The sequence below is a fragment of the Trichoderma evansii genome (assembly GCF_050947405.1).
Source record: "Trichoderma evansii strain SZMC 28006 chromosome Unknown GGI43scaffold_5, whole genome shotgun sequence".
Taxonomy (NCBI): domain Eukaryota; kingdom Fungi; phylum Ascomycota; class Sordariomycetes; order Hypocreales; family Hypocreaceae; genus Trichoderma; species Trichoderma evansii.
The window spans coordinates 1,107,070-1,118,655 of NW_028145201.1; the positions used below are offsets into that span (position 1 = coordinate 1,107,070).

Sequence of the window (11,586 nt, forward strand, 5' to 3'; positions counted from 1 at the left end):
CTCTAAGCCATAAGCCTAGCTGGCATATAGCTATGCTCAGTCCAATGCTCTATTCGTGGCTATTTCCTCTGGTATTGTCCGCATCCCTACTTGGAAGCATAGAAGCAGAAGACAGCTCTAATATGAAAGAAGCTAGGCTTTGAGTCAGCTTGAATTGTTCGGCGGACAAGACTCGGTACTTGGCCCAAATTTGTCACCAATTCCACACGCGGTTTAACCATGCCACTAACAACACAAGAACAGAATTTGAGTTATTGTTATACGCCACTAGCTGGAAGAGGGATGGTTGTGTCAGTTAGTAAGACTGGCTCCAGTGATATCAGCACCCAGTTTTTGGCAGCAGTTACCATTTTAGGAGCCCATCGAGGAGGGCCAAAAGCAAAGGGAGGAAAGTCAAATAATATAATAATTTACACAAAGCAAAATAGCGGCACACACGACACAGTATTACAGTAATTTTTCCGCTGCTATTAATATTGTTCGGACGTGTGTGTATTTTCATGCGAACCCTGCCATTCTGGATTCCGCTGGACTTCGCTTCGAGTAGCGAATTGTCCGGGTCTGCCGATTCCGCGAAGCCGGCCGTGACGCCGGGGGAGATCTCCCTTGAACGGAAACCCAGACGGATATAACAACTTGACCCTAGACAGAGATGATGACTCAACTTGGCTCCATTTGGGGATAAGCAGGTGAGATTTCTAGGCGCAAATCGAATGTTCCATAGCGCTGGGCTTGCGGAAGAACTGGAGAAAATATAGACCGGCGGAAGCATTGCCGAGGATAGCACACAAAGCTGAATCACACACGCACGGCATGCTGTGACGGAATTGCATGTCTGTGCGTCCTAGACGACAAAGGCGTGTTGGTGATTGGGTCGGTGGTGGCTTGGTGGCGTTCGGCGGCGCGGAGAATCTGAGGGTTTCAGAGATGCGTAATCTCTTAGGCATGGTTTTGCAGTGGTGAGCAGGGCGGCTGAAGATTAGGAGAGGCGAAAAAAAAAGGAAAATATAGGGGCTGTCATAGGAGATATATATGAAGACAGTGGGAACTGCGAGTCTTGCATTGTTAGTTGTGTTTAGTATTATACTTTTGTACTTTTGATGTTACAACTATACGGGGAGAAATCGAAGCCTGAATGGTATGTGGGAATTGGGGCTGTCGAAACGGTATTAATTAAGTCCCTGGTTTGAACGGCTCACCTCATCTCCCTCTTCAGTCTTGTGCCATCACAATGGGCACACAACCAGGGCCGAGGCTGTCCCTCGACCTATCCAAATATGAGAAGCTCGATTCAGCCCAAGTAGGACACTTACGACACTACCATAATCTGGCCAGCCAGATAGACGGAGAATGGCACCATATGGGAACTCAGGAGCCGATGCAAGAATTCCTAGATGCTTACCGCTACCAACTTGCCATCATGGCTTACGGTGTTGGAGTCGCTCATTATCATCGCACGCCTGCACTGAGAAGTACACACAAGACCCTTATGCGCCGTCTGATACACAAGATGTTGCGGCGCGAAATATGGTCTTACTGGTTCACAACCAGCCTTTCAGGAAACCGCACAGATCCTGGTCGAACGCAGCTGAGAACGCCTTGGGCAGATCCTGTGGTCAAAGAAAATGTCATGTATAGCGGCCATCTCTTGATGATGACCAGTCTATACGGTATGCTCTTTGACGACGATGAATTCGAGAAGCGGGGATCCCTGTCGTTTGTCTGGGATCCTCTATTTTTTGGACTTGGGCCGGAGACTTTTCAATATGATAACCGTAGCTTACAAGATGCCATTCTTCGTGAGATGGAGAGAAACAACTGGATTGGTGTCTGCTGCGAGCCAAATCTGGTATTTGTGGTTTGCAACCAGTTTCCTGTAAGTTTGCTTCTGCGGATACCCTGTATAAGAGGCCCATGACTGAGACACTGTGAAAACAGATTATCGCTATGAGATACAATGACACTAGGGATGGCACCGATGTTTCTGAAAGAGTTTTGGAAAAGTACAAGGCGGCTTGGGATGAGAAGGGCATGGTTGACCCAAGCGGCTTATACGTCGACTGGTATTTTCTTCGACAGAACAGGACACTGGCGCCGAGCACTGTTGGCTGGACCGCATGGTAAGTGTAGCTCATTCTATCTCCTGCTGGTGCATTCTTTTGACCTGTTACTGACACATTTTTCTTAGGGCAAACGCCTATATGAATACGTGGAACTCGGAGAAAGTGAAATCATTGTACGATTCGCAGTCCTATGGCTTCATCACCACCATTGATGGCGAGGTGCAGCTTCACGAAGAGAAAATTGCCCTTGAATACCGGAAATTCGTCGATACAGAAAACGCCAACAAGAACGACGCTGCTGTCCTTGCTCGGGCTCGAGCCAATGCCGCCGCCCTGCCGCCTTCATTCCCCTTCTCTCAGCCGACTTTTGGCTACGTTGTTCAATGGCTATCAGAATTAGGGAAGAAGGAGGAGCTGGATGGTCTGCTCAAGTACGCCGACAAGCATCTACAGCCTACGTGGGAAAACGGCGGCCTATTTTATCCCAGAAACGATGACCGAACGAACCAGGCCGGCGAGTGGACACACATGGACCCCTTCTCTGGCAATGCGGCGATTGGATATGCGCGTCTCAATGTGCCTGACGGACAGAAAAAGATATGGGATAATCCACGGAAGCGAGGTCATGTGGCGACACAGCCGTGGATTGATGGAATCGAGCTGGGCCAGGGCATTGACTGCCTGCGAGGTGTTTGGGATAGCGAAGAGAACGCTTTGATTCTGACGATGAAGACGTGGGATGGACGCACAGTTACTACAACTCCAGTGGCGACCAATTTGCCTGCGGGTGAATGGGCTGTATTTGTGAACGGAGAGCTGGTGCAGTATGGAACCCTTGAAAAGGGCTATGATTTAAAGGCCGAGGTGAAAGTTGGCCGTGAAGAAGTGGATATTGTGTTTAAGCGGATTGCGGATTGAGTTATAGCGCGGCGTTGGAGACATTTTTCTGTGGTTTCGAAGCGTTAGACGGAATTATTACCCTGTATTAATATGTTGATGTCTTTGACGTCAATTTTCAGCACACTCTACAAAGAATAGAAATAGAACATCCGCTAATTAATACTCTTTGCGCTGCAATAACGGCTTCGCGTTTACTATCATTTTTATGTCTTTTGAGAATTCAAGCAATAAATGAGTCGTCGCTTTTTTGGTACGTCATCCTCACCTCCAATAGCTCTCTTAGCTGTTCCTAGCTCCCATTAATAGCTTAGGTAGATTCCTCCAGGCACCCGATATTAGCAGCTAGCCGTGCTCTTTCTGCAACAAGCTGCAGCAAAGCAACATCAGCGCCAGGCTGAGACACGAAAAAAGCAGCTTGGTTCAGATCATTGGATTATTTTTTGTAAGACTTTTTCAAAGGTATCACGTAATAAAGCGTCAAAGATCCGATACAAATACATAGCTAGCAGCACGGTCACGTGGATTACTGGTCAATTGGAACCGCGTGTAAGCGGCCGAAGCTGATCTCAGCTGTTTACATCACCGCTCCTACACTCTGAGCTGGAGATTGCCAGGCTCGAGCAAAATAAGATGCATTGGACTTCAGCAATTGTGTTTCCGGCGCTGTTGGCGCTCAGCGCAGCGCAGCAGCGTCCCTTGTCAGACACCACTCACTCTGGCTCATCGCAGCATATCAGCGCAGACGCTCCATCTTATCGGGGTGAGGTGCTCCAGCTCCTTGAGTCACTGGTTTCCATTCCATCTATCAGCGGTGAAGAGAGCAAGGTTGGCAACTTTCTCGTCGATTACCTGAAGAAACAGGGCTACCAAGTCGACATTCAATTCGTCGCTCCGGCAGAAGACAAGCCTGATGTGCCCCAAAGGTTCAATATCTTGGCATGGAATGGAGATCGCAAGTCTAACTACAAGACGCTGGTGACGAGCCATATTGACACGGTTCCTCCTCATATTCCATGGCAAATCCAGAAGGGCGAGATTTCAAAAGACACCATCATCAAGGGCCGTGGAACAACTGATGCCAAAGGCAGCGTTACTGCCCAGCTTGTGGCGGTGAACCACTTGCTGTCGACGAATAAGGAGGTTAACCCCGAGGACATACTCCTGCTCTTTGTCGTTTCAGAGGAGACGTCTGGCGATGGAATGAGAGCCTTTAGCGATTCACTCAAGGATATGAACCCCCCTCTTTCTTTCGACTCTGCCATCTTTGGCGAGCCCACCGAGAACAAGCTTGCTTGTGGCCACAAGGGCGCTCTCTTCTGCACTGCCGAGGCCAAGGGCAAGGATGCCCACAGTGGCTATCCCGAGCTGGGCAAGTCAGCTAACGAGCTGATGATCAAAGCGATGGCCAAGATCTTTGATACAGATCTTGGTTATAGCCCTCTATTTGGTAAAACAACATTCAACGTCGGCCGATTCGACGGTGGTGTCGCTTCTAATGTGGTTCCCGCAAGAGCTTGGGTGGACATCTCGGCTCGTGTTGCTGTTGGCTCAGAGAAGGAGGGCCAAAATGTGGTGCGACAGAAGATTTACGACATTTTTCAGGAAACGGACCCCGAAGCTTTCACCCTGAACTGCTCTCACGGATATGGGCCCTATGAAAGCAACTGCGATGTTGAAGGTAATTCTATGCGATATAACCTCCGTATTTTGTTTGCAATTATAAAACTGACTTGAATTTAGGATTTGAGCAAATTGTTGTCAATTACGGAACCGATATTCCCAATCTGGAGGGCGACTATATTCGATATTTGTATGGACCTGGTAGCATTCTCGTTGCTCACGGTGACCATGAGTACATCACCGTTGGCGACTTGGAGAAGGCAGTTGAAGACTACCAGAAGCTGATCCTTCACGCGTTGGGCCAGTGAAGAGATCTTTCAAAGTTATGGCCAGGTAATTTTAAGTACTTAATTTATTTTGGATACTAGAAGATATGTGTCAAACATTATTTAATGAAACTGTATACTAACGCTGGTCTTTTCAACCTGTTCAAATGGTATCTATGCTTGAGATGCCGATACTCTATCTCTCTGCTTTTTTGTATCCCTATACTCTTTCGTTAATCTTTCGTTAATTAGCCACTTTTGCCCATCGCTCAGGCAGGATCTTGCTAAAGTCAAAGGTGCCATCGGGTCCCTTCTCCACAGCACCCTTCTCTGTCACGACGACATCAATAAACTCGGCGGGAGTAACATCGAATGCAGGGTTCCAAACGTCAATCCGCTGGTCAGCTGTCGCAACGCGAACCTTGTTCTCTTTATCCACCTTGCCGTCTGATCCAACAACCGCACCAGTGATCTGTGTCAGCTCCTCCTTCTTACGCTCCTCGATCTTGATGCCGTCGCCGGTCTTGGTCTCCAAGTCGATGCTTGTAGTAGGGGCGGCTACAATGAACTTGATGCCGTGGTGCTTGGCCAGAACAGCCAATTGGTAGGTACCAATCTTGTTCGCGGTGTCACCGTTGCGAACAACACGGTCAGCTCCAACGATGACGGCAGCAATGTTGTTCTCTGCCTTCTTGGTTCGGAAAAGAGCAGCGGCCATGGAATCGGTGATGAGCGTGCTGGGGATACCCTCGTGGACCAGCTCGAATGCGGTCAGACGGCTACCCTGGTTGTAAGGTCGAGTTTCGGTGCAAAAGGCATGCTTGAGGAAACCCTTCTGTTGGAGCGTGCGGATGATTCCGAGGGCTGTTCCGTGGCCTGAGGTAGCGAGCGCGCCAGTGTTGCAGTGTGTCACCACAGAAATCTTTGCCTCAGTCGAAGCGCCAGCTTGGGACTGGAGCCACTGAGTGCCAAAGTCTCCTATTGAAAGGTTGTTCTGGAGATCCTTCTTGAATATTCTCTCTGCTTCTTCGATGAATGCCTCGTTAATGGCGCCCTGTCCCTTTCCTTCAGCGGTTCGGATGATTGCCTTCAGCTGGGAAATAGCGTTGGACAGATCGACGGCTGTTGGTCTGCTTTCTTTCAAGTAATCCAGTGCCTCGTCAATGCGTGTAATAAGCTCAGGGTCTGAAGTGGCCGCAATGGGATTGTTGTGCATCTCGACAGCGAGTCCTAAGCTGGCTACGATGGCAATGGCTGGGGCGCCTCGTACTCGCATAGTCGCGATGCTGTCGAAGGCCTCTTGGCGAGTCGAGACAAGATCATAATGGAATTCGTGGGGCAGGCGAAGCTGGTCAAGGACCTCCAGCTTGCCGCGCTGGTACTTAACAGCTTCCAAGGCCGACATTGTGAAATTGTATAATGACTGGATTTATTTCTTGGTGAAAGATGGACTGTCTGTCTTGCGCCTCAGTTTTTTCCCGTTTCATATGAAAAGTGTCTGGCGCAAATGCGTCATGCCCCTCCTTCAAGAATTCTGCCGCACCCCTCCTTGCCCACTAACATGCTTTAGAGCCGCCACGTTTGTGCCTGGATAGCTTGCGTGCTGAGCGTCTCTTATAGTATCATTTCTCTTAGTATGTAATTTTCTTTTTTCTCTTTTGGAAATATTCTAGAAAAGTAAAAGAAAGAAATTTGACATTAATTATTACTATCTAGCAGCCTATAAGTGCACTAAGCTCTCTGTAAATTCCAGTGGAAAATGCGCCTCATGGTGCTCTAGTAGTAGCTGTTTCACCGCCCAGCCATCCGGAGTAACATAAATTCCGATTAGATGAAGCTCCAGAGCCGCTATTGGTAGCTGGGGAGGTCCAGGGGTCATCCTTGTCGGCGATGCACCTCGACTATTGCGGCCAGCACCTCTGTCGCATTGACATCCCGCATCTCAGGCGGTCGACAATGCGAAAGACAGAGACGACCTGGTTGCCATGGAACAGCAGACCTCGACTTCAACGGTAACAGGTGAGAACAACATTTGTGAATCCCTTCTCTCAAGCTTAACGCAGCCAACTAACTGCATTGCTTTATAATACACGCAGTCGAGTACTTCGATCCCCACGATGTTTACAAGCTCCTGGCCCCGGGGCTAGTCCCCCGCCTACCCCTTCACAACCTCCATTGGCAGTCTCACTCCGGACCGCTGCGATCAATCGATACGCTGCACGTTGAGTTGGTTCGGGGAAGCCTTGAAATCCCGGAAGCTACGTTATCTCCCAAAGCGCGACGGTCTGGTAGTGTCTCGAGGGGTGAAGATGTCTTGCGGTCACGGAGTGTTAGTGTCTCTACGGACTCGGGCAGAGCTCCGCCATCTCTTCGCTCAAAAGCAAGCAGTGGCAATATACGACGACATCAAATCCCAGGACTTCGCCGAACCCCATACCTCAAGCTCCTACTAGTTCGATGCGACGACAACGATTCTTACAAGAACTCGGTACGAGCCGAGGTCCGAGAATGGATCAAGAACTATACTTCGCCAGCGACGTCTTCGAAGAAAGGGAGTGGACAAGAGAACCATGATGCGTTTGAATGGCTTATTGTTCATGTTGTCATCCCCAACACCGCAGCGTCGACTCAGCCCAGAAGTAGTGGGAAGTCGGACAGCGCGGAGAAGACTACTACATCGAGATGGCGGACAGGGACAACCCCCCTATTAGAGAAGCTCCGATCTGATTTCAACACAACGACCAAGGGCGCTCAAGATCGCGTTACGCAGATTAGAATCGGTATTAATGATGTGCCATACGACCTTTTACCCAGGGTGGTTCCAGCAGTGCCATCTGGCTACAATGAAAATGAGCAGGATGCCGAAAATGCCTGGAATGATTTAATAGGGAAAATCAAAAGTCAAATTCTGACCTCCTTCGACATGCGAGTGACCCAGTACGAGGAAGATATTCGAGAAAAGGACGCCCAACGAACTCTTCCCGGCTGGAACTTTTGCACGTTTTTCATTCTCAAGGAGGGATTGGCAAGAGGCTTCGAGAGTGTTGGCCTTGTCGAAGATGCGTTAGTAGGGTATGATGAGCTCAATGTTGGGCTGGATACTGTTCTACACGAGCAGCTCGAGACAGGCTCACCGGAGAGACACGGTGGCGAAATGGCCGCTTTTACGGAGGAGCTCAGGGATATTGCGGAGCGAGCATTAGAAGCTGTTACTAAGGATAGTAGCGACGAAGATGGTGGTGATACCGACTCAAACACGGCAGGACCGCGGTTTGGAGAGATTGCCATCAGTTCAGCAACAAAGGCATATCGAGACATGATTCTTGCGAACAAGGTGTCCGTCTTCGATTTCAGATGCTACATCTTTTCTCGCCAGATCGCCTTGCTTCTGAGACTGGGAAATGCGTTATCGTCCAAGGAAGAACTGATTGCGATGCTTAAAACCCAGCAGAAGGACATTCTCTATGGCGAGGCACCGCTGGCAATGCCACCGCCAAATCAAAAAGACGAGCCGGAGAATCTCATCACTTTTGCAGACATATGCCAGCGGACGTTGCAGTTTATCCCATCAGTGTCGCAGATATTGCGACAAGATATCATTGTGGGATTAACAGCAAACAAAACGCCGAGCAAGAAAGCACCAAAGTTGAGCCCTCAGGCGGAAGAAACGATTGACAACATGGTGGCTTCGTTTGCCTTTTCTGTCGCCCAGCAAATCCTTGCTCAGACTTCTACAAAAGCACTTCCAATTCCACCGTCCTCACTGTCTTTTGGGGATGGGCTTGAGCCAAAATCTTCTATCCCAGAACCCAAGACGATGATACATCCGGCTCGCAATTCGTCCCTTTCTCCAAGGTCAGGAATACCACCACCTCCACTCAGCCCAGGTTTCTTCCCCGGGCCTGGTAGACAGTTACCGGCTGGAGGCGATGCTAAAGGCCCGAATGGTTTTCTTAAAACCGGCCTGGAGGATTTGGCAGCTCGTCGAGCCGAATTATACATGTTGTCCAGAAGCATCCTGTCGAGTCTCGGTAAGAAGCGCAGTTGGAGTGACGGTTGGAGCGAAGCTCCTTTGGTTAGGGGAATAGGCATTGATGACATGGAAGAAGTCAATTTGGATGAAGACGACCATGATGATAAATCTGAAACTACTTCCACATCAAAGGGCACCTACTCTCCGCTGATGTCTGGTATTGACAACACAGTGCTGCGGACTGCAGTCGACAACAAGGATGATTTCTATCGGCTGTTTGAGATCCTTACGGATAAAGCCATGCGTCACTACACCGTGGCGGACCACGATCATGCGGTTCACTCTAGCATGGCTGATTTGGCCGTACTAAAAGTTCACTTGAAGGACTACAAGGCTGCTTCATCTTACTTCTCTCTTACTACGCCATTCTTTGGAGAGAGCGGCTGGAGCTTGCTTGAGCTATCTATGCTTATCATGTACTGCCAGTGTTTGGATGAAGTGAATCCGAAGGGCGAGCATGTTGGCGTGGCCTTGAAACTCTTGACTAAATATTGCTCTGCGGAGAAAGAGCGGCTGCAGAAAAAGTCTGGATTTGCTAGCTTCTCAAAGGAAAAGAGTTATCCTGATGCATGGCCAGTCACTGGTATAGTAGAAAAGCTTACAAAACTGGCCGAATCGTTATCCAAGGAAGTCAAAGTTCCTTTTGATAACTTCTTTACCGATGTAGAGATTAGCGGATTCCCAGAGTACGAAGATAATCAAGACGGGTGCTCTTTGAACATTAGTATCAGGAGCTTACTGCCAGAAGACATCTCTTTTAACAATGCAAAACTGCGAATTACATCCGTTGATGAGGGGCCAAGCAGAGAGCGCATGTTTGAGGCGGCAGCTGGCGAGACTATTACACTGAAACCGGGAAAGAATAAGATACGATTGGACTGCAAAGTAAGTTGATCAAATCAATCATGGCATAGTGTGTAAAGTGCTAACATTGTTTTTCTTCTTTCAGACTGTAGCTGCGGGACGATACAAAATAGATCGACTGGTCCTCTCGTCGAAGAATATCATGCTGCACTTTGAGCGTGATGTGAACGCTTCTACATCCAGCACAACAGATATTTTGAAACATCCCGATGTTATGCTATTCCAGCGTACCAGCACATTTGATGTTCTCATGTCGGCTACCAAACAAACGTCTCTAGACAAGAACAACTCAATTGATCTAGCGATACATGCAGGGTGGAATTCTATCAAGAATTGTGAGATTCGAGTAAAACCGGCAACTGGAGGTCTACGCTTCTTAACAACAGAAGCAACGATCCTAGACTCTTCAGTAGAATTCACCAAACCACCTGAAGCTGGCGTTTTTTGCTTTGATGCCATCGCTGCCAACACTGTGGTGACAGTACGATTCCCATACTCTGTCGAGCAAGATGTTGCAGATGTTCATGCCAAAATCGAAACTACATATGTAACGGAAGCGGACGATACGTATCGACTGGCCAAATCCCTGTCAGTGCCCATCGCTTTGGCCGTTGGCGTTAATGTTCAAGATGTTTTCAAACATCAAGCACTTTTCTCTCGGTTCAACATTTCTACAGCGTCCGTCAGCCCGTTGCGTTTATATAAGAGCGAGCTGTTGAGTTCGGATCTCTTCGAATCTACGTCTGGCGTTCCTCCAGCAAATCCCGTTCTCATATTCTCCAAGCAGCCCGCAAGTTTATTGTTTAAAGTAAAGAGAAAAGAAGGAGCTAAGCCGAGCACTAAGGGCGGTAGGACCATGTATCTGAAGCTTGACTACAGCCTACTGGAAGTTGAGATGGAGGAGCTGATGAGGCTCTCTCTAACGACAGCCTTTGAGGCAAGTCCCCTGACTCAGTATTCTAAGCTTGCCATTTCAACAGTTTGGAGCGAGTTCAAGAGCAAGCTATTGCCGCGAGACTTTGAGCAAGCTACTACCAAGGGAGAGATAACCACCGAAAGTTTAAGAACTATAGCATGGGAGGAACACTTTGCTGGAATCGGCGGAGCTCCAGGGGCCAGCGAGCATGCGACCGAACAACTGTCAACGCTTCTTCGAACTTGGCAAAAGGACAACAGCCGTCTTGCCATACCAGCAAGCGGTACAGTCGATCAGTCATCGATTCTCATTCCGGTAGAGATTCCAGCTCTGCCAGTTCTCCACACGGCAGACATCCATCTGCAGAGCCTCATCCCCAGTCCCGTCCCCGACAACGTAGGCGGGGGCCTCCCCACGGTGTGTACGAATCAGATGCTCCCGGCAACTCTACACCTCAAGTGGACGCGGATCTGGGACAATGACTCGTCAGTGCGTGACGACCAAGAGTTTAGCTATGAGGTCACGGCGCCAGCTGATACATGGCTTCTGGGTGGACGTCGAAAAGGTCATTTCGTGATCCCGGGACCATCAGCGTCATCACCGGCGGAGACCATGACGTCAACTCCTGAGACTGAGGCTGAGATTCCATTGATCATGATCCCTCTGCGCGAAGGCTGGCTCCCCTATCCGCTTATTGAGATCAGAGAGGTTGTCAACACAGACGGGGATGGTGGTAGCGGTGGTGGTCAGACCATAATGGCTCAGGGATGCGAGGTGGACTTGAGGAATCTGGGAGAGACGGTGCGAGTGGTAGGGGATAGGAGCGGCATGACGGTGAGCCTTGACGCGAGCGGCCCTGGGGGGGGCCCGTTGGTGTTTGAGGCGGAACGGTTGGCTGGGTTCAAGGGGAAAATCGTCGAGTGA

General features: G+C 49.3%; 4 protein-coding genes across 4 annotated transcripts; 3 read left to right on the plus strand and 1 right to left on the minus strand.

Moving 5' to 3' along the window:
• The first annotated feature begins 1,002 nt into the window (after positions 1-1,002).
• On the plus strand, positions 1,003-3,021 carry GGI43DRAFT_314036 (uncharacterized protein). The gene is made up of 3 exons (XM_083201738.1): positions 1,003-1,876; positions 1,939-2,120; positions 2,189-3,021. The coding sequence occupies exons 1-3, from the start codon at positions 1,232-1,234 to the stop codon at positions 2,979-2,981; spliced, it is 1,620 nt and encodes a 539-aa protein (XP_083062761.1). The 5' UTR covers positions 1,003-1,231; the 3' UTR covers positions 2,982-3,021.
• A 456-nt stretch (positions 3,022-3,477) lies between these two features.
• GGI43DRAFT_314051 (M20 family metallopeptidase) lies at positions 3,478-4,992 on the plus strand. Its single transcript, XM_083201740.1, has 2 exons — positions 3,478-4,641; positions 4,704-4,992. The coding sequence occupies exons 1-2, from the start codon at positions 3,594-3,596 to the stop codon at positions 4,889-4,891; spliced, it is 1,236 nt and encodes a 411-aa protein (XP_083062762.1). The 5' UTR covers positions 3,478-3,593; the 3' UTR covers positions 4,892-4,992.
• Positions 4,993-6,553, minus strand: GGI43DRAFT_314048 (S-methyl-5-thioribose-1-phosphate isomerase MRI1). The gene has a single exon (XM_083201739.1). The coding sequence runs from the start codon at positions 6,252-6,254 to the stop codon at positions 5,094-5,096; it is 1,161 nt and encodes a 386-aa protein (XP_083062763.1). The 5' UTR covers positions 6,255-6,553; the 3' UTR covers positions 4,993-5,093.
• Positions 6,554-6,834: 281 nt separating this feature from the next.
• On the plus strand, positions 6,835-11,586 carry GGI43DRAFT_381907 (transport protein particle complex II subunit TRS130; the record flags this gene model as incomplete). The annotated part of the gene is made up of 3 exons (XM_083203183.1): positions 6,835-6,868; positions 6,946-9,767; positions 9,832-11,586. The coding sequence occupies 3 exons, from the start codon at positions 6,835-6,837 to the stop codon at positions 11,584-11,586; spliced, it is 4,611 nt and encodes a 1,536-aa protein (XP_083062764.1).

Bases quoted from the DNA above. Each gene is read 5' to 3' on its own strand.
- GGI43DRAFT_314048 (XM_083201739.1), bottom strand. From the start codon at position 6,254: ATGTCGGCCTTGGAAGCTGTTAAGTACCAGCGCGGCAAGCTGGAGGTC.
- GGI43DRAFT_314036 (XM_083201738.1), top strand. From the start codon at position 1,232: ATGGGCACACAACCAGGGCCGAGGCTGTCCCTCGACCTATCCAAATAT. The intron at 1,877-1,938 runs GTAAGTTTGCTT...CTGTGAAAACAG, and splicing joins TGGTTTGCAACCAGTTTCCT to ATTATCGCTATGAGATACAA. The intron at 2,121-2,188 runs GTAAGTGTAGCT...CATTTTTCTTAG, and splicing joins ACTGTTGGCTGGACCGCATG to GGCAAACGCCTATATGAATA.
- GGI43DRAFT_314051 (XM_083201740.1), top strand. From the start codon at position 3,594: ATGCATTGGACTTCAGCAATTGTGTTTCCGGCGCTGTTGGCGCTCAGC. The intron at 4,642-4,703 runs GTAATTCTATGC...ACTTGAATTTAG, and splicing joins AAGCAACTGCGATGTTGAAG to GATTTGAGCAAATTGTTGTC.